Consider the following 22,943-nt stretch of genomic DNA (forward strand, 5'->3'; position numbering starts at 1 on the left):
ACAGAAGATGCTATAGGTATTTAAATTAGGGAGTAACCATTTAAGAGTTGAAAGGATGAAAGGATTTAACAGAGGTCAGCCTTGAAACCTGGGTAAGATTTGGATAAAGGGAAAAATGAAAGGAGCCCATTCCAATAGAGGTATATGTGGAAAGGGTCATAAATAATCAAGGTATAGTAATTATAATAGTCAATATATGTATAATGCTTATTTTCTGTCAGTCACTGTTTTGAACACTCTGCTTATATTAATTCATTTAATCTTCATAACCTTATGAAGTAGATCTTACTATTCTCCTTTTATAAAGAAGGAAACCCAGGCATAGAGAGCTTAATTAACTCTCCCAGTGCCACACGGCTATTAAGTGGTAGATCCAGAATTTATACCTAGACAGCCTGGCTTCAGAATCTGAGCTCCTAAGGATGGTAAATATACTACCTCTTCATATAGTATACTTGAGTGACAGTTAACTAGAATAATATGGCCATTCCAGAAAGTCTTTTAAAACCCACTCTTAATTGTCCACTATGTGCTTCAGAGTATGTTAGATTCTCAGGATATCAAGACATATAAACAAAAATTACAATACAGTGTTATGAATCCTGTTAGGGAACTGTATACAAGTGCATTGGGAGCAAAGATGTTTGTGGGAGTTGGGGGGAATTCCACAGAAGAGATGATGTTTCATCTGAGATATAGACAGTGCAGAACAGTTTGGAGAAAGACATTCTAGAGCCAAGGAATAGCATTTGTAGAAGCCCAAACTCTGAAATAGTAAAGTGTGTTAGAGAAAGTCTAGTGGTTTGCTGTGACTTGAGCTTAAAGTCTGTAGGGGTAGCTGGTAGGGCATGATAAAAGGTAAGACCAAATTGTGTATGGCATGGTGAAGTCAAGTAAAATGAAGAGCTTAAATATTTGCTTTGCATTTGGGAAACTACAAAAATAATTTCAGCATGATCTGAGTAGAAACCAGATTGCTCGCTGTTTTCTCTAGAGCTTGCGGGCAAAATCTGAGTAGAGGGTTTTGGTTTTTTTTAGAATAGACTTAAATATTGAAGAAGATAGATTGGGCAGGCACACTGAAACCAAATTTTTAGGTTCTTAAATAGCTGAAATATTTGGCATTATTATTCACCCTTTTTAAAAAGCTTTTGAGGAAAAGAGTGACAAGTTTAAAGTATGCTTAGAGAGATTTCATCCATCAATAATAATGTTCAGAATGATTTGGAGGGAAAAAAGAGACTAGAAGCAGTTATAAGTATTGAGGTGAGCAGTGCCTAAATTAGGTTGGTCATGGTGGAGGGTAGAAAAGAAAAAACAAGTGGGAAGGATCATGAAGGAAGACTGAATAAGATTTGTAACTGAGAAAAGCTAGAATGTAATGGATAGGCAAGAGACAGTGATGGACCCCATCGTGGTAGGAAATTCAAGAAGGGTGAGTGTTTTTAGATGGGGGGAAAAAAAGCACTGTGATTTTTTTTTTTTAAGTGCATGCATTTATGTATTTATGTGGGCATGAGTATGTGTATGTATATGTGTACGTTGTTTTTAGACCTGTTAAACTTATTTGAGTCAGAGACAGAATATCCAAGATGATGATACATAACTGAAATTAGAAGAAAGATCTCAGTCAGAATATTTGAAATTATTTTGTGTGAAGGTAGTAGTTGAAGTCATACATTTTTGAAGAAGTTGGTATTTTAAAAGAATAGTAGACGCCAAATACTTTTGGGTACATTCATAGCCAGAAGAATAAACCTAGCAGAGAATTCAGTAAAGTAAATAAAGGAAAGAATATAACCACATGATATGGTTACATAGAAACCAAGAGATATGAGAAATTCAGAAAGCAGAGGTGGTCAACAATGTGAAATGCTTCAGAAATGCTTGTGATATTGTCACAATGGCTACAATCTCTTTTTTATTCTATCTAGTATATCTTAGTGAGATTTAATGAGAAGTGTTAGCCAATTGACATGAGTAAGAAAGCTACATCTCTTGAAACGTGGCTACAGTATAGATTATTGTTTTAAAGCTGAATGTATACGTATCCATAGCAAGAGCTTCATTCCTTTCAGCACAATAAATCTGTTGCCCTGTTAAAATTTGAATATTCAGCCTCCAAATTTTCATTTGCTCTTGATCCAAATGAATCAGTTTCACCCTTTGCTCTAAGGTAGATTAGTTTTATCATTACTTCTGAATAATGCATTTCATACTGGTCTTCTGCACAATCTGTTTTTGTTTGGATGTTCTGTTTTATGTGTTCCCCTACGCACTCCCCCTAACACAAAGTGTTTCAGACAGCACAGCTCTGGTTTGTAGACTGGCATGTTCTGAGATTTTGCCATTGGTAATCTACAATTATAGAGTCAAAGGTGGTGTATAGTTCACGTGTATGCTACTCTCTCTGTCCAGAAAACCTTTACTTTTATTTCATGATGGGCTGTCCTGGACCCTGTCTGAATTGGGTATTCTTTTTACTCCTGTAGCACCCTGTACATATTCCACCTCTCTAAACTGAACTTCTTAAGGGCAAGAACTGTTTATTTGGCTTAAACTTTATTTGTAATGTTTTATTTCTTAAGCTATGGTGAGAACATGGATGGTCATCCAAGTACTCTTTAAACCTTTTCATAGATCTCAAACAGTCAAAGATAATTTGTAAAAGACCTGCTCTAACTATAAGCTCATAAGCATACTCTGTATTTTCTTCTAGTAGTCCTACAATTGTACTTTTACATTTATGTCCTTAATCAGTCTGGAGTGTATGTATCTGTGATGAAGTAGGGCTCTTTATTTTTTTGCTTGTGAAGACAGTTGTCGCAATACTATTTATTAAATAGTCCTTTATTTCCCCAGTGATACCAGTAGCTTTTTTTTCCATAAGATATTAAATTCTTATATATACTTGGGTCTGTTTCTGTACTTTTTGTTTTTTACTTGATTTAATTTTCTATTCCTATGCCAATGCCATGTTTTAATTACTATAACTTGATAGTATATCTTAATAGATGGTACATCAAGTATTCTGTTTTTTCTTTTTGAAAATTGGCTTTTGGCCATTTTCTAATATTTTATGTGAAATTTTAAATTGGTTTGTAAAGTAAACCACTTTGCAATTTAGATTAAAATTGTATTGCATTGATATATAAATTTGTGAAGAACTGATATCTCTCCCTCTCTCTCCCTCTCTCCCTCCCTCTCTGTCTCTCTCCCTCTCTCTCTCTCTCTCTCTATATATATATATATATATATTTGTTCCATGATATTTAAGTCTTACTAATGAACTTTTTAGTAAAGTTTTATAGTTTTCTCCATAAACTATTTGCATTGTTCTGATTTAATTGTTTTTCCTAGATATAGTTTAGTTTTTGATGCTATTGTCAGTAGGATTTTTTTCTATTACATTTTCTAACTGGTTATTGCTGAGAGAGGGGTTTTTTGGTGATCTTTTGTTCAGCTGTTATGTTAAACTCTCAGTGGTTCTAATAGTTTGTTATTTGATTCTTTTTGTTTTCATATCATCTACAAGTTTTTCTTTTTCCATTTTTGTATCTTGTTTTTTATTATATTTTTGTTTAAGCCTTCTAGAACAATGTTGAATAAGTGATGACATCAAGCATCTTGTTTGAATCCTGACCTTAATAGGAATGCCTCTAATTTTTATCTTTAAATATGATATTTACTATAGGTTTCTGATAAAGTACTGTGGCAGCAACACCAAGAGCTGCACTGATAACAGCTGTTAGCATTTACTGAGTATGTAGTATGCAGCAGATGTATACTACACTGCACTAGGTGTATACTGACTTATTTAATCTTTTTTTTTTTAACATCTTTGTTGGAGTATAATTGCTTTACAATGGTGTGTTAGTTTCTGCTTTATAACAAAGTGAATCAGCTATACATATACATATATCCCCATATCTCCTCCCTCTTGTGTCTCCCTCCCACCCTCCCTATCCCACCCCTCTAGGTGGTCACAAAGCACCGAGCTGATCTCCCTGTGCTACGTGGCTGCTTCCCACTAGCTATCTGTTTTACATTTGGTAGTGTATATATGTCCATGCCACTCTCTCGCTTTGTCCCAGCTTACCCTCTCCCCTCCTCTGACTTTTTTTTTTTTTTTTTGCGGTGCGCAGGCTTCTCACTGTTGTGGCCTCTCCCGTTGCGGAGCACAGGCTCCAGATGTGCAGGCTCAGTGGCCATGGCTCACGGGCCACCCACTCCGCGGCATGTGGGATCTTCCCAGACTGGGGCTCGAACCCGTGTCCCCTGCATCGGCAGGCGGACTCTCAACCACTGCGCCACCAGGGAAGCCCCCCTCTGCCTTATTTAATCTTGACAGAAGTCCTACGAAAGTAGGTCGTGGGGTTATCCTTATTTTACAGATAAGGAAAATGAAAATTAGGGATATTAAATAACTTGCCTAAGATGTTTTACAAAAAATAGAGGAGCTGGGATTGAATACAGGCAGTCTGATTACAGAGTCCATCCTCTTATCTACTTCATAAATATAAAGATGGTCTCTTTCAGTCTAGTTTTCTAATACTTTGTTGTTATTTAAAAATTGTAGCTGAACAGTTGTTGAATATTATCAGATGCTTTTCAGGCATCTAGTGGAATGATTGTGTTATTTTTGTCTTTAATCTATTCGAAAATATAGTGGATAACATTGGTATCTTTTCTCATGTTGAACCATACTTGTATTTTTAGGCAAAATACTTGTTAGTATTTATGGCTTTTTTTTTTCTTTTAAATACATTGCTAGAACAAATTTGCAAATGCTTTATTTAGGTTTTTTCACACCAATTCATAATAGTTTGACAATAGTTTTCTTGTGTAATCCTTGTTTGATTTGGTATCCAAATGACTCTGCAACTTCTGGCCGAAACGGGGAAACAAGGATAAGGTTTACCCTCATGTCTGAAACAACCATAAAACAGAAAAAATACATAAAACAGTGATAATCAAGACACTGGACACTGGATGATGAAAGGCAATGATCTTGTGAGATGGGAAACAAATGAGGTAGATCCTATGATTGAACTAGCGTACTACCTTGAGAGAGTTTCCAAACCATGTCAGAGGTTGGGGAAATCTAGGCTAAGCTCAGTGGATACTCTTTGAAGAATACTGGAGAGAATACTGGAGAATCTTGAAACTCTTGAAACAACAGAATTCTTGAAAGCTTCAGAGTCCCCTTCAGTTATTTAGCTGAGTGCATGCATATAAAGAAACTACCGAGACTTCCCTGGCAGTCTAGTGATTGAGACTCCACACTTCCACTGCATCAGGTGTGGGTTCGATCCCTGTTCAGGGAACTAAGATCCCACATGCTATGAGGCGCAGCCAAAACAAAGCAAACAAAAAAACAACAACAAAAAAGAAACTGCTGAGAAAGAAGCTCATGAAAGGATTAGAGGTAACAGTGCTTAATGATTCCACAGGGTTAGTTAGGAATTGTGCCTGTCCTCACCAGCCAGATTGGAAACCATCTTGATTCATGAGACATTGGATAGAGTACACAGAAGGATCTTGTGTCAGTAGTAGGGAATAATTAGTCCCAGAATAAGCACTGCTCCAATCCCACCCAACTTATCTTTAAAAGTAAGACCTGAAAGGATCAGATTGTTTTCAAGTAAGTTAACTTTGTCCTGGAACAGGACAGGATTCTGTGTTCAAGAATCTTTAATAGGAATACAGAAGTATCCAACACGCAACAAGGTAAAATTCACAGTGTCTGACATTTAATCAAAAATTACCAGGTATGCAAAGAAGCATGAAAATATATGTATTAGAGAAAATTCAGTTAATCAAAACTAACCGAAAGCTGACACATGTTATAATTATCAAAGACACTAAAGCAGTTGCCATAACTGTGTTCTATATGTTCAAAAAGTAGAGTTATGGAAGATATGAAAAAGACCCAAATTAAACTGTGCTAGGTATGATTTTAGATACTAGAAATATAGCAAGGAGCAAAACATACAAAATTTCCTACTTCATCTGCTCACATTCTATTTTGGGGACACCAACAGTGTATTAGTTTCCTAGGGCTGCTATAACAGAGTACCACAAACTTAAAACAAATTTATTCTTTTAAGTTTCTGGAGACCAAAAGTCCTTCTGAGACTCTGGATAGAATCCTTTGCCTCTTCATAACTTCTGGTAGTAGCTGATAGTCCTTGACATACCTTGGCTTACAGCTGCATCATTCTAATCTCTGCCTCTGTTGTCACATGGCATTCTTCCTGTGTATTTCTGTCTCATAGCAGACACCAGTCATATAGTAGTAGGGCCCCACCCTACTCCAGTATGACATCTTTTTCTTTTTTTTTTAAATAAATAAATTTATTTATTTATTTTTGGCTGCATTGGGTCTTTGTTGCTGTGCGCAGGCTTTCTCTAGTTGTTGTGAGCAGGGGTACTCTTCGTTGTGGTGCACGGGCTTCTCATTGGGGTGGCTTTTCTTGTTGTGGAGCGCGGGCTCTACACGCGGGCTTCAGTAGTTGTGGCTTGTGGGCTCAGTAGTTGTGGAGCGCAGGCTCAGCAGTTGTGGCACACAGCCTTAGTTGCTCCATGGCATGTGGGATCTTCCCAGACCAGGGCTCAAACCCGTGTCCCCTGCATTGATAGGTGGATTCTTAACCACTGTGCCACCAGGGAAGCCCCCCAGTATGACATCTTAACATCTGATTACATCTGTAACAGATTTATTTCCAAACAGGGTCACATTTTGAGGTACTGGGGGTTAGGACTTCAACATATCTTTTGCGGGGACACAACTCAACCCATAACAGACTATAAGCAAAATAAGTTAATTAAATAGTATTTTAGAACAGGGATTGGCAAACAATGGTCTGCAGACTAAATCCAGCATGCATTCCCTTTTTATAAATAAAGTTTTATTGGAACTCAGCCATGCCAGTTTGTTTACATACTGTCACTGACTGCTTTTGCACTCCAAAAACAGAGTTTACTAGTTAGTTGCCACAGAGACCTGAAGGCCCACAAAGCCTAAAATATTTATTATCTGGCCCTTTACAAGAAATGTTTGCCAGCCTATTTTAGAAGGTTAAGTGCTAGTGAGAAAAAACAGGAAAGGGAGGATATGCAATATAGGCTAGTCAGAAAAGACTTGTATGAGAAGGTGAATTTGAGCAAAGACTACAAGGAATTAATCTTTATGTACTGACTTAGAAAGATGTCCAATACGTAGTGTTAAGGGAAAAAAAGTTACAGAACATTTTTGTGATCCCATTTTTGTAGACTGATAAAGTATATATTTATACAATATAAAGTTATACACATAGAAACTTTTGTAAGATTATACACCAAATTGTTCACAGTTACCTTGATGGGATTATAGGGGATTTTCATGTGACATATTGTCAATTCCTGTTCATTTGAAAGTTTTAAAATAATTATGTATTTTCTTTGCATTTAAAAATATCCTTGTTATAGATTAAATTTCTTATATGTTATTAAATTATATCAAAGGTTTAACGTGTGTGAAACAATAGTGGGGGATTCAATTCCTTATCTGAGTTTGAAGTTATCTTGTTACATTTCAAAGAGGAATGACCTCTCCTTATGCTAGAATTTAACCTAATACTGAGCAGATTTTAAAGTGAATTTTTACGTCTGTGTGCATATAATAATTTGGCAGTTGAGGAGTCAGTAGCCTTAACTTACTGCTAGTGTAAGACAAAAGGTATGATTTTGTGTAAGATTTGCTTTAACTGCTTTTGTCAGATTCAACAAAATGTTCCTTTCACATGTCTGTGACATACATGGATATCAAGGAGGTTTGGATTAAGCATGAGGGAGCCAATAATGTTGCCAAGCACGTAGCAAAACTACACTAGGATACTTGAATACTCTTATACAAGTGTTTATGGGAGTGCTTTATACTGAAACTCAGAAGATATCTAAAATGAGATGCTTTCTCAAAACCTGAAAGACCAGTAGGTGGCAGGAATTTAAGTACACATATAAAATATATTGTCAAAACCGTCTTTCTAAACAAGACTCTCCTCTCTACAGTGAGACCCAATGAAAAGAGTAAGAGTATGATATTTAGAAGCAGAAGACTTAGTTTCAAATCCCTGCTCTAGTTTCAGATCCCTGCTCTTTCACTTACTAATTTTGTGATTTGGGTAAGTACCTTACCCTGTCTGCATTTTTGTTTTTTCTTTTGTAAAGTTCCAATAATTAATCCCTGCCTTTCCAAACCCAAGAATGTACAATTCCAAGAGTGAACCCTAAAGTAAGCTAGAGATTTTAGGTGACTATAGTGTGTCAATGTAGGTTCATCCTTGGTGAAATGTACCATTCTGGTGAGAAGTGACGTTAATAATGCAAGAGGCTATACATGTGTGGGGACAGAGGGTCTGTGGGAAATCTCCTTGCCTTCCTTTCAATTTTGTTGTAAACTTAAAACTACTGTAAAAAAAAAAAAAAAACCTTTAAAAAAATAATAAAATAATGATCCCTACCCTATCCACCTGCTTCTCTAGGATATTAGGAGAATCAAGTGAAATAATTTACATGAAAGCAGTTTGTGTAATGTGAAATAGTATACAAGTATTAGTTATTATGAATTCATGATTAGTACTAATGGAATAGAACAGAGTTGGATAACTTTTTAAATAATTAATTTGATAATCAGTTAATGTAGGCATGACTGACTTTTTGCGAATTTATCCATAATAACACTACTGTGTATGACATGATGTAAAAGGTACCATATTGAAATTTCCCCATCCTGATCCCTGCTCAGCTTATTTATTCAACAAATATTACTTTGCCTTCTATTTGACAGTCGTAATTCATCTACTATTCTATAGTTATAGTAGTACTGTTTCTATAGTAATAAAGTTTATACTGACAGTCTTCCTCACATGCAGTGTAAATCTAAATTTATTATTCTTTTTCATTCTATCCTAATTTTTTATCAAATTAAAAGGGAAAAAACTCAAAAATCACAATCCATAGGAATAAAAATAATTTATAAAGGGTTAAACTATTAAATATTTATCAATTAAACTCCACTACTTTTTCTCCCACTTAAAACATCCATGGAAATTAAAGTAAGAATGAACAGCTATAAGGATAGCTTTGGATTTGTTCTAATTTTTTAGCTAAATCATCCGTAAACTTTGTTACTTTAACATTAATAGTAGTGAATTATTTATGATGCACCTTATGCCTCCTTTCAACACATTACCATATTGAAACCACCATAGTTGAGGAATTGCTGCTGTAGAACAACTGCTCAGTTCTTGAAAAAATCCTTTCCTGTATCTGTGGTTAGTGGTCATGTTTTGGCTTCATAGAACCTTCCAAAATAACATGCAAATTTCAAGGAAAATCAATATATACAGTATGTGCTTATAATATATGCATAGAATATTCTGCAAGAGATGAGGAGAAAGGATAGTGCTAATAATAGAATTTTAAATTGATTATTTGCTGTCAACAGAATGAAAGGGGAAAAATAAGCAGAGTACTATCAATTCAATCAATTTTAAAACAAGATAAGCCCCCAAATGAAGTGGACTGTATTGCATATAATATTTTAGATAGTATCAATACTATTGTGTCTCCATCTCTTAGGTTTGGACTATGATATCAAGTTCCTTAATAGATGTTCCTTTATCACATTTCAATGACAATCCTTTAAAAATTAGGAAACATTACTTTCTAACTGTTAAAATGCGAAACCTACCTTTGCCTGTTTTCCTTTTACTTGTGTTTCATGGCACTGCTCACATAAATCTAATTGCTTTGAAGTAATCATAAATACTTTCATGGGACTTCTTGTTTCAGAGTTTTGTTATAAGACTATAGTACATAAATAGAAAGATTGCCAGTTTTCAGAACTATAAAGAAACCTCTCTACAGTGTGAACAAGGTACTTGGTAAGGTAGGTGGTCAGGATGACATGACCACATACCACTCTACCAACATGCTCAGATATTTCTCTGTTCTGTTGTTTTGATGAACAGTTGAATGATGTGGTAGATTTTTCGACTCTGGGACTATTTAAAGTTGGGAAGTAAGGAATAAAATAGGTGGAGGAAAATGCATCCTGCACCTTAGTTCTTTTATAGCTTTACCTGAGGCAGTCTAAGCAATTCATTATCAAATTATTTTGTTATGGAGTGACTGTTACCTGGTTAGGGAGTATAAAAGTATTTATATTTTGTAAAATAATACTATGTTTCAAGTGTAGTACTATGAAGCCCTCATCAAGAAGTTAGTAGTTTTATCTTGGAGAGATACACATTAAGTACTTTTTATTTAAATTATATTTATTTTCTATTTTCTAAGTACTGAAGCCACAGGGTACAACATTGGAAAAGGTATAAAGAGCACACTGTAGAATCTCCCTCCCACTCTAGTGTCTTAAACAGCCAGTATTTGAATTTTTATCCTTCTAGAGATGTTTTATGCACATATAAGGAAATGAGTATATGTTTTGCCATTTTTGTTGTGTTTTTGCCCATAAATAACAAATACACTGTTGTGTACCGTAGCAATGTATTTTAGATATGATTCTATATCTGTACATTTTTTTAATGACTACGTGTATACTGTGTTTGGATATGCCATAATTTACCTAGTCCCTTATTCATGAACGTTTAGGTTGCTTCAGCCTTTTACTATTAAAAAGACTGCTGTAGGGCTTCCCTGCTGGCGCAGTGGTTGAGAGTCCGCCTGCCGATGCAGGGGACACGGATTCGTGCCCCGGTCCGGGAAGATCCCACATGCCGCGGAGCGGCTGGGCCCGTGAGCCATGGCCGCTGAGCCTGCGCGTCCGGAGCCTGTGTTCCGCAGCGGGAGAGGCCACAACAGTGAGAGGCCCACATACCGAAAAAGAAAAAAAAAAAAAAAGAATGCTGTAGTGAATAATCTTGTACATGTGTTGTTTTGCTCATATTCATAGGATAACATACTAGAAGTAGAATCATTAGATTCAAATGTACATGTACTTTAATTTTGACTGATAGTGCAAAATTGGCCATACACCTTGTCTGGGTAGGGTTTTTGTTTTTAATTGAGGTCTCATTTACAAACAATAAAATTCATAGTTTTAGGTGTACAATTTGATGGGAAGGTTATGCCAGTTTATAACTGGCAGTGTATGAGAATGCCTTTATGTCATATTCTCATAACACTGTTGGTAACTTTTTAGTTTTTATATTTTTGCCAGTATTCAAGGTGAGAATGATATTGCAGTAGTTTTGTTTGTTATTTTTACTAACTACGACTTACATACAATAAAGTTCACAAATCATAAGTGTACGGCTCATGTTCAGTATCCCAGAATGCTCCCTTCTGTCCTCCCACCACCTTCCCTCCAAAAGAGAACCACTGTTCTGACCTATCCCCATAGATTAAGTTAGCCTGTTTTTGAACTTCATATAATTGTCAGTGTCAATGCTGAGGCTTATCATGTGCTTTTAACTTGGTAAAGAACTGCCACATTGTTTTCCAAAGTGTATCATCTTGCATTCCTATCTGGGTTGTTTTAATTTGTATCTCACTATGAGTGAGGTTGAAAGTATCATTTCATATGTTTGAGTTACTTGTATTTCCTTCTCTATAAACTGCCTCTTCAGCTCATCTTGCCTGTTTTCTTCTAAAAAGGCAAGATGAGGTGTTGGAATTTTTTTAGTGATTTGTAGGCATTCTTCATATGTCAGGAGATATTTTTGGTCAGGCTATGAATTACAAAAAACTCTTTCCCCCATTTTGTCGATTATCTTTTGAAGTTGCTAATGCTGGGTTTTGCCATGTAGAATTTTGTCTCTCTGAAGCTCTCAGTCTCACAGAGTATTTACTAATAGTGCAAGACTTCATAATACGGAAACAGAATTGCTCTTTTAATTAACCTTAAAGTATAAATTGTTTCCCAGTAATATTTTATGTAGCCATAACTTTAGTGGGAATAAAGAAAAATATTCTGAAGACTTCAACTTGTTTTCTGCATTCTCATAAGAATTTTACCACCTTTTAGAAAACAGCTATACAGTGGAAACAAAAGAGCTTTAGAAATTGTGTCTGAATTTATTATGTGTAGTAAGAGTAAAAATATTTAAAATAATATTACATGTGTCTTTTACAGAAATATCTATGCAAGATGTTGACATTGCAAACTTGGATAGTGCAAGCCTTGTTTATTTTCCTCACCACTGAATCTGTAGGTAAGGTTCATGAAATATCCTACCTCCCAACCCCACAAATTAGGTTTGTGTATTTTTGTATAATTACATAACTAAGCTCATGTTGAATAATTAATTATGCTTATATATTTATTCTTTCTAGGATCATTATTGAGAGAATGATGTTGTCTTAAAAATGAATTTAAGAAGTAAAAAATACTCTTGATAAATTATAATTTGTATAATTTGAGTTGAAACACTCAATTACTCAGTAATCTTAAATCCTGTTTAGCTATACTAACAGTAACTTTAACGTAGAGAAGGAAAAAAGGGTTTATTTTGTTTGTTTTTATAAATAAAGAAATAGGAAATTTGTTAACTTTTAGCACTTCACTCCAAAGGTGTCACTGAGCAGCAGTGTGATTGTGATAACAGAAAAAAGAGGTCACCTAGAGCAATACTGCTCATACTAGACCACAGCCTGTCTGAGAACTGGTTGTTTTTGGTCCACAATGAGATGAGTACAGAAATTAAGAATAAATGTTTAGAAACTCTTTTAACAATTTGACATAGCCGTGACATCCAAGCATGTGATCAGTGGACTTGTCCCATTGAACATTAATATAAAACAAAAGTATAAGTTTGTGAAAGATTGGGAGAAGAAAACCTAAACTGATCCTTCACCACAGATAGTTTGAGAAGCACTGCTCTAAGTCAAACCCTCTTCAAGTTCAAGAATGCAGCCTCTTTTTAAACAGTTGAAATGATACAAACCTTATGTTGAAATTTTTCCTTATTTAAGTCTTTCCTTAGTCTTGAACCCAAATTTTCTTCCTTGTAACTTTTTCTCATTAATCCTAGAAATCCTTCTATAGTAGGCCCACATTCCTTTCCCATGTTCAACTCTTCAAGTATTGAAGGACTGCTTTCCTGTGTCTGTAACCCCTCTCTTCCCCAAACTAAATTTACCTAATTATTCTTTTATAGGACTTGGCTTCCAATCTATATGTGCTGATTACCCTCCTGACTCTTCTCTTAGTTTCCCATATCACATTTAAAATATAATACCATCCCACCTCTCCTACTTACCAACTATGAAACTTTAGCCATTCACTTAATCTGTGTCTCAGTTTCCTGATCTGTAAGATGGGGATAATAACAGTCCCTAACTCCTAGGGTTATTGTGAGAATTAAATGAGTTAATACACAGAAGGCATTTGAGCAGTGCCTGGCCCACAGTAAGAATTATAAAAAGGATAGTAATAATATATTATTATTTTATATATTTATTATTTTATTATTATTATTGAATAAAATGCACTTAAGAAAAAAATAAATGTATCAGAATTAGACATGGTCTGAATATAGTGATTTTATTACTTACTTTGATCTGAACATCATTTTTATTAAAGCAGCATAGTTTTTTGCCCACTAAGATACACCATAGTTTCATGTTAAGCTACCTACCAGTCAGTGAAAATTCTCACATCTTTTTTTTTTTAACTTGATTTATTTTTGGCTGCATTGGGTGTTTGTCGCTGCACGCGGGCTTTCTCTAGTTGCAGCAAGCGGGGGCTACTCTTCGTTGCGGTGCGTGGGCTTCTCATTGCGGTGGCTTCTCTTGTTGTGGAGCACGGGCTCTAGGCACACAGGCTTCAGTAGCTGTGGCACACAGGCTCAGTAGCTGTGGCTCACAGGCTCTAGAGCACAGGCTCAGTAGTTGTGGTGCACGGGCTTAGTTGCTCCACAGCATGTGGGATCTTCCCAGACCAGGGCTCGAACCCGTGTCCCCTGCGTTGGCAGGCGGATTCTTAACCACTGCACCATCAGGGAAGCCCTCTCAGATCATTTTCACACGAGTTACCTTTTAAGCCATTTCTCCCTCATATATTTATTTCTTATCAACCTAATTAGGAGATAATTTTCTCTCTTGCAAAATCCATTAGCCTATCAGTCTAATCTTTCAACATAATTTTGAATCCTAATGTTATCATCCAAATTGTTGGCAATCCATTACAGTCTTGTCCCTTGCTGATTTGATAAATATGTGTGTGTGTGTCTCTCTCTGTCTCTCTCTCTGTTTTTCCCCAAGTTGTTGATAAAAATGTTGAAAATAACAGGACTACATTATCTATTACTGCCACACAGATTACTCTAAAACTTCATGCCTTAAAATGACATTACTTATTATTTCTCATGGTTTATGTGGGTCAGGAATACAGACAGGCACAGTCAGACTGATTCTTTGCTCTGATATCTGGGGCCTCAGCTAAAATATTCAAAGATTGGGGGCTGGAATCATCTGAAGGCTCATTTACTTACATATCTGATATTGATGCTGGCTGTAGACTGAGGGCTTTGCTGGGGCGCTTGGCCAGAACACCACACGTGGTCTCCACGTGCCCTTGGCTTCCTTGCATGTGGCTGGGTTCCAAGGGCAAATGTCCCAAGAGGAAAAGAGAGCTAGTCAGAAGTTGTATTTTTTTGATGATCTAGCCTTGGAAGTCACTTAGCACACTCTGTTGGCTGGAGCAGGCATAAGCACCCTTACAGATCTGAGGACAGGAGGGGAATACAGACCCCATTCTTTGTAGAAGGAGTATCAGTCACTTTGTAAGCTGAGCATGTTCAATGGGATACATATATAGGTGTGACCTTCGTTGGAAAATACAGTCTGCCCCAAGGACTGAGGGCAGGCACTTCAGCTTACTACTTAAGTCTCCCTCTCATTGACATTTTTAGTCAGTGATTTTTTTATGTATGAGTAATTAACCAATTAAAAATCTATTAGTTTGAAGCTATGAAATTTCTGTTTTGTAGATCAAGAATAGCTAAATATCAGCAGTTTCATAATGTTCATTCTAATAGCTGTTTTGTTTTTGTTTTTTTTATAAATTTATTTATTTTATTTTTGACCTCATTGGGTCTTCATTGCTGCGCGCGGGCTTTCTCTAGTTGCAGCGAGTGGGGGCTACTCTTCATTGCGGTGCATGGGCTTCTCATTGTGGTGGCTTCTCTTGTTGTGGAGCACGGGCTCTAAGGTGCACGGGCTTCAGTAGTTGTGGCGCATGGGCTCTAGAGCGCAGGCTTAGTAGTTGTGGCACATGGGCTTAGTTGCTCCACGACATGTGGGATCTTCCCGGACTAGGGCTCGAACCCGTGTCCCTTGCAGTGGCAGGCAGATTCTTAACCACTGCGCCACCAGGAAAGCCCCTAATATCTGTTATAGTATATTCTAATCCACAGTTCTTCATCTTGTCTACATGAATATCCCAACTAACTTTATTAAATACCTTTATTTAAATTAAAATACTCTTTTTAAAATTTGATCTCAAGTAGCCTAGTAGTCCTATAAAAATGAGTTTAGTTTGGTATGGGGTGGTTTTAGTGAGCCTGTGTTTCACTTTGAAAACTGGAACATTTGCCCATTTCTAGTATTTCTCTTATTCTATGTGATTAAAAATTGTTATTTAGTCTCTGGTTATGTCTTAACGTTCTTTAGTACTCTGAAGTATATATTTCATAGGTACTGTTCCCTCTAAATATTATAGAGAAATTAAAACAGGAACGATTTTACCAAGGAATAAAGTAAGATCAAGGGAGTTTTAAGGACTGGCTCAGTATCACAAGGTAACTTATTAGTATGCCACAGATAGAAATTTAGAGTAGTTTGTGCACTGGGACTTGCCATAGACATGTATAAATAATGGCAAGGTCATGTAAATAGGCCACATCATAGGTTTTGAAACAAAGAAATAAACATTCTGACTCTGGGCCTTATGGGTTTTATGAGAGATATGGAATAAGAAGATAATTGTTTAGCTTTTTAAAGTAGTTTTATCCTTTGTGCAGTCTAACTTGGGACCAAGTTGGGAATTGAAAGAATCTGCCTGGTACTTGAGGTTGACTCGGTAAAAGTATCTCAGTGTTCTTTATAAAATAAAGGGTTGAAGTAAATGATCTCCAAGGTTTTTCTCAGTTTCGTAATTCTCTGATTCTGTATGTCTTCTACCTTAACCGCTAGAACCAGTCACCTCTAAGAGACCCTTCCAGACCCCATCAATGTGACTAGATTACTTGTGTCTGGAGAGTAGTAGTAATGATGATAGGCTACCATTTATTGGAGGCCTGTTGAATACCAGGCATTGTAGTAGGTTCTTTACATAACTAATTTCTAATCTCAAAAATCTTTTCAAGATAGCCATTATTAGGGAGGGTGGGGGGGAGGGAGACGCAAGAGGGAAGAGATATGAGAACATATGTGTATGTATAACTGATTCACTTTGTTATAAAGCAGAAACTAACACGCCATTGTAAAGCAATTTACTCCAATAAAGATGTTAAAAATAAATAAATAAATTTTAAAAAAAAGATAGCATTATTAACTTCATTTTCCAAGTGAAGAAATTGAAGCTCAGATAGAACTTCAAATCCTATTGGTAAATGGCATTCACCAGAGAAAGCTGCCTTAAGTTTCTAGACAGTGAGAACAGAGAAAGAGAATAGAATCATGCCAAATATTTGAGAATTTTATTTTGATCGTACTAGATAGCCATTAAATAATTTAAAATAGGGAAATGGCATATTCATTTTTGAACAGTAACTCTGGCAGCTGTATGTAAGATAAACTAGAAGGAGATCAGACTGTGGTATAATATGATGGCCTAAGCACCAGCAGCCAAAATAGGGTTGATGAGAAGAGTTGATATACATACTAAGAATACAGAAGACTCAGGGGAGGAGGCTAATTAGAGAGAGGGGACTAAAAGGTTATCCGGCCTAGATGGCTGGATGGGAGTGGTGTTATTAGCAGAGGTAGAGAAATAAGAATAAGAAAGAATAAATTTGGAAGGGACTATGATGCATATAGCTTTAGACATGTTCATTTTAAAGTACTTACAGAATATCTCAGGTGGATGTCTTATAAGCCATTGAAAGCTTAGGAAGTTAGAGCCAGAGACAGGGGTTTAGATGTCATCAACATGGAGTAGGTGATAGATGAAGCATATGGTTGTATTTTATTTTTTTATACAATTTAATTTTTTGTTTTTTAATATGAGATTTTATCCCATATACTTATTGTGAAAACCAATGTATTTGGCCATCTTATTCTAGTCTTTCTGTTTTTTACTGCTCCCTTGCTCTTTCCTTTTTGTCTGATTTTGATACATGAACAATGTAGATTATCTTTCCATGCCCCCATTCGCACCTCCGAAGGAATTCAGGACTGGCGAAGAGCAGAGACCACTGCCTGTCTTCTGGAGAGTCTAATTTAGACACTGGGTCTGAATCGAGAAACAGGATTGGGGGCAGAGCAAATATGAATCATGCTGCAGGCAAACTGTTTCCTAAACAAAGTTAAAATATTATAAAAAGGGCTTGAAGATTGCATAGGTTTTTTTTTTTAAATCCAGCTCCATCTGCCATATAATTTGTATATTTCTTTACAAATTTAGACATTAAGTTCTGATCATATTAAATTTCACAGTGTTTCTTCTTTTTTTGTATCTTTAGAGATATTTTAATGAAGATTGAGGAACTGCATTGATACAGAATATCATTTTGTACCAGAAAAGTTCAGTCCATTTTTATATTTTCTGTTATTGTTTCTTTTCAGGAGAACTTCTAGATCCATGTGGTCATATCCACCCTGAATCTTCAGTTGTACAACTTGGTTCTAATTTCACAGCAGTTTGTGTGCTAAAGGAAAAATGTATGGATTATTTTCATGTGAATGCTAATTACATTTTCTGGAAAACAAACCATGTTATTGTTCCTTTTGAACAATATACTGTCATAAACAGAACAGCATCTAGTGTCACATTTACAGATATATCTTTATTAAATATTCAACTCACTTGCAACATTCGTACATTTGGACAAATTGATCAGAATGTTTATGGAATCAGAATAATTTCAGGCCGTAAGTGTTTTACTTTTTTCTCATTTCAGACTTTGTCATGACTGTTGAATTACAACTTTAATGTCTGTTGTCTATTGGTCTTTATGAAATGCAGAAACTGTCAGCTCAGTGAGTTTTGGACTTTTTTTAATGAGCTTAGAAGTAGAACTGCATTTGCATTACAAATATACAAAAAACCTAAAGAGTAACACAAGTTTTATATTTTTCCTGAAAGCCAAGTATCTGTCAGTTTTCTGGAAAATTATTTTGACATTAGACACCCCCAAAAAATGTTGAATTGAAATCTGTGACTGTATTCATAGTAAGTTTCAATTTCCCTTAGTTGCTGAGAAAGTGCAGGGTAAAGCAACTACCTGAAGAAGGTGAATAAATACTGGAGAGAGTCCTTCTTCCATGTTGAGGCAAATAAGTAAACTTAGTATGATCCAAGAATAGATTACCAAATTTGTGGATCACCTAAAACTATAATTTTGGCATTTGCTTTTCCTCCAGCAGAGTTTGGGAAGGCAATAGGGAGAGAAATATAAATGAATCATTTTTGCTTCTATTTAATTGCCTCTTCCTAACATTCAAATATTATTTTAAAATACATTTAATGGAGAAGTCAGTTGATAATGTCCAGCTATAAATGAAAGTTGATTTTGTGTAGAAAATTAATTTGAAACATACCTATTGATGATAATTATGATAGAAAATGTATGTTACTATCTAAAAGATTTGAATTTAAATAGAAAAGAAATTAATTTTTTAATCACCAGTCTTTCATTATGTCCTTTTTTCTTGGGTTTGTTTTATTCTATCTAATTTAGGTTGTTTTAAATGTCTAGAGTAGTATATAAATTGCATGTTATTTGTGAATATAAAGCTTTTTGAAAATTTCTAATTTCTCCCTTTTAGTGCCTCCAGAAAAACCTAAAAATTTGAGTTGCATTGTGAACGAAGGAAAGAAAATGATGTGTCAGTGGGATCCTGGAAGGGAAACGCACCTGGAAACAAACTACACTTTAAAATCTGAATGGCAAGTTATTTTAAATTTGTTATGCATTGCATTTATTAAGTTAGCCTTTGGTGCTAGAATTTTTATTTTGTCAAGTAGTAATACTAAATGCAAAGTTTTAAACATTTTATTTAACTTTTTATTTTAGAATATCTGAAACATGAAAGTAGAAAGAATTGTGTAAGAAATCCTCATGTGCTCATCATCCACCTTCAATAATGATCCGCTCATGACCAGTCTTATTTTATATATACCCCACCCCAGATTGTTTTAAAGAAAATCTAGACACCATATTGTCATATCCATAAATATTTTAGTACATCTATCTAAAAGATAAGGACACTTTTTAAAAAAACATGATAACATACCTAAATGAAATTGAAAATACTTTCATATTGTCACATTTTTAATCAGTGTTCAGATTTTCCCGCTTGTCTCATAGATATATGTATGTATTTTTACATTTGTTCAAGATGTAAACAGTCACCATATATTGCCAATTCATATGTTTTGTCTCTCTTAACCGTAGTTTCCACCTCTCTCTCTCTTCTTTCTCTTTGCAATTCAGTTATTAAAATAATGGTTACACATTATTTAATACATTCCTCTGTCCCTTTTTTCCCTAAAACTTGCCATTAGATCTAGAATCTTAATCAGATTTTCTTTTTCTTTTCAAAAATAATTCATAGGAGTATGTGTACTTCCATTAGGAACAACCACATAATGTTTGATTGATTTTCTTATGCTAAGTTTGAGCAATGGTTTCAGGTATTTTAAAATTCCCCATTAGTTTTTTTTCAAACATAAAGAAAAGTTGAAAGAATTTTACAGTGAACGTTTATACATACTCATTACCTAGATTCTACAATTAACATTTTACTATATTTGCTTTATCACATACCTATTTATCTGTGCATCTTTGTCTCCATCTACCAATCTTTTTTTAATGCATTTCAAAGTGAGTTACAGACGTTTATATACTTCACCCTTAATCACTTCAGCATTTACACCATTAATTAGATTAATTAACTAGATGTTTACAAAAACAGGAACGTTTTTGTTTTTAGGTAAAATTTATGTATCAGTATCTCTTGGGACTTCGCTGGCAGTCCAGTGGTTAGACTCCCGCTTCCACTGCAGGGGGCGCAGGTTCGATCCCTGGTCAGGGAACTAAGATCCTGCAAGCTGCATGGTGTGGCCAAAAAAGAAAAGAAGAAAATGTATTTTTCTCTCAAGATATACTTACATATCTTAAGTGTATTATTCAGTGAGTTTTGACTAGTGCATATACATCTGTGTAACTTAAACCCCTGTCAAGATATAGAACACTACTGTACTATTACACCCTCATGCCCCTTCCCGGTCAATCCCAACCACCACCCTATTTCACCACATTCCACAAGGCGACTACTTGTCTCATTTCTTCCCTATAGACTTTTGCCTGTTCCAGAATGTCATATAAATGGAATCATAAAGTATGTGCTTTTTTTGTGAAAGGATTAATGACTCAGCAGAATGGTTTTGGAATTTAACCATGTTGTTTCACATTAGTTTTTCACTTAAAGGTTTGAGCATTCATCAGTGATCATTATTTATATATGAGGTACAAAATAATGGTATTTTATCCTTTTCTTCTTTTTTTTTTCACTCGAAATACTTAAAGAAAGCTTTTCTCCATCAACTATTGGTTACCCTGACGTACAGTTCATATAAGAGAAGCAAAATGGTGTTAATATTTTCCCTTTATTAACCAGTTTTATAAGTTAGTTCCCTACCATCCTCCAAAGGTAGATGTAAGGGGTTTTTCTCCTCATTATGGATTCATATTTAAACATATTTGATGTGTTTTAATCCATTACAGTTATTATTCTTCTTAAACTTAAATCGCCCCATCTTTGGTTAGTGGGAACTTTTCACATTGGCTCATCCTTTTGACACAGCTTCATTAGTCTTTGATAGCTTCCTGATTTCTGAAGTGACATGATGTTCCAGGTTCATCTTAATATCAACCATTTCCTAAGTAGTCATGGTTCCAGTTAGTGTGAAGTACTATTTAGAGACTACAGTCTGGGTGTTGGGAATCTCATTGCTACTGGGTTGTTGTTTCTAGGGTTTCTCAGTGGAAAGAACTAAGAATGTTTTTAAGATAAAATACATCATGAACTCATACTGGTATTTCCAATTTAAAATCCAGACTATAGGTTTTTACTTAATTCATCTATCTAACATCTATATCGCCTTTCTTCTATGCTGAAAACCTTAGTTCCCAGCAACACCAACATAATTATTCATTTGCTTTATTCCACAGTAAACAAAACAGCTACAGAGTAACAATTCCAGTATTAGCACCAACAATGTGATTACTAAAAAGAATTATAAAGTTGTTTTTCTCTAAGGACATAATTAAGTTACTCTTTTAGAGTTACTTGAAATAGTTCCTTTCTGTGTGTTACACCACCAACTCAATACAAGAATTCATATGTTTCATTTTGCTTTCCGTTTTTAAGAATTTTCTTCATTGTGTAAAATAATAAATTAACCCACACAAACTTCTAAGACAAGATATGTTCACAGAGGTTTCTGTTCCCTGTGTCCTTTACCTTATTTCCTCCCTCCCTCTAGAGCGGGGGTCCCCAACCCCCAGGCCACGGACCAGGTCTGTGGCCTGTTAGGAGCCGGGCTGCACAGCAGGAGGTGAGCCGCAGGCAAGCGAGCGAATCTTCATGTGTATTTACAGCTGCTCCCCTCCCCTCGTATTACCGCCTGAGCTCTGCCTCCTGTCAGATGAGCAGCAGAATTAGATTCTCATAGGAGCGCAAATCCTACTATGAACTGCACATGTGAGGGATCTAGGTTGCGAGCTCCTTATGAGAATCTAACGCCTGATGATCTGAGGTAGAGCTGAGGCAGTGATGCTAGCGCTGGGGAGCGGCTGCAAACACAGATTATCATCAGCAGAGAGGTTTGACTGCACAGAGACCATAATAAATCAACTGCTTGCAGACTCACATCAAAACCCTATCAGTGAGTGGCAAGTGAAAACAAGCTCAGGGCTCCAGTTGTATAATTACTTCATTATATATTATTGTAATAATAATAATAGAAATAAAGTGCACAATAAATGTAATGTGCTTGAGTCATCCTGAAACCACCACCCCACCACCCCCGGTTTGTGGAAAAATTGTCTTCCACGAAACTGGTCCCTGGTGCCAAAAAGGTTGGGGACCACTGCTCTAGAAGTTGCCTGTTTTGGTTTAGTTTTAATTTATCCTTCTGTTTTAAAAAATAGCAAGTATATATATAAATATTCTTAATTGATACATAATTTAAACATGTGAATAAATATAGCCACATCACTTGAAATTTTCTATGGTGATAGAAATCAGAAAGTGGTTTCCAGAGTTTGACTGGAAAGGGATTGAAGGAATTTTCTGGGGTGATAGAAATTCTTATCCCTACCCTATCACCTCCTAGCATACTGTGCTCTGAAAAAGCATACTGTGCTTAAAGAAAGACATTGCTGGTACAATAAAGATTTTGTTTCAGGAAAGGAAATAAACAGTACTAATATCACAGGAAATGAATAATTTTTAGAGAAAGGTCAGTGGGGATAGAGCATAACATTCTCAATGTGATATTCTTGGAGTAAAATTTTGAAAATAATTTTGTGTTTTAAGATACAGGTCAAACTCAGTTTTAAAGAAAAACAGGTGAACTTTTAACAAATTTTGATTTTAGTGTTCAACAGTTTATTCTAAACTTATTGGAATTAACTTTTTTATTCTAAGCTATAATAATTAACTTTTTTATTCTAAGCTATAATAATCTGGGTCTCATCAAACTCTTT

General features: G+C 35.4%; 1 protein-coding gene across 2 annotated transcripts in view; it reads left to right on the forward strand.

The window, feature by feature from the left end:
- Positions 1-22,943, forward strand: part of IL6ST (interleukin 6 cytokine family signal transducer) — a 50,050-nt gene that overhangs the window by 2,211 nt on the left and 24,896 nt on the right. The window contains exons 2-4 of one of the 2 annotated variants that reach the window (XM_027101092.1): positions 12,140-12,218; positions 17,794-18,099; positions 18,997-19,117. In XM_027101092.1, coding sequence (XP_026956893.1) covers positions 12,155-12,218; positions 17,794-18,099; positions 18,997-19,117 — 491 coding nt within the window. In that variant the 5' untranslated portion in view covers positions 12,140-12,154. The remainder of the gene's footprint in view (positions 1-12,139; positions 12,219-17,793; positions 18,100-18,996; positions 19,118-22,943) is intronic. The other variant, XM_027101093.1, reaches the window with a different exon arrangement.

Source organism: Aethalodelphis obliquidens, unplaced genomic scaffold (assembly GCF_003676395.1).
Source record: "Aethalodelphis obliquidens isolate GAN/ISIS:26980383/991018 unplaced genomic scaffold, ASM367639v1 scaffold4, whole genome shotgun sequence".
Lineage (NCBI taxonomy): Eukaryota > Metazoa > Chordata > Mammalia > Artiodactyla > Delphinidae > Aethalodelphis > Aethalodelphis obliquidens.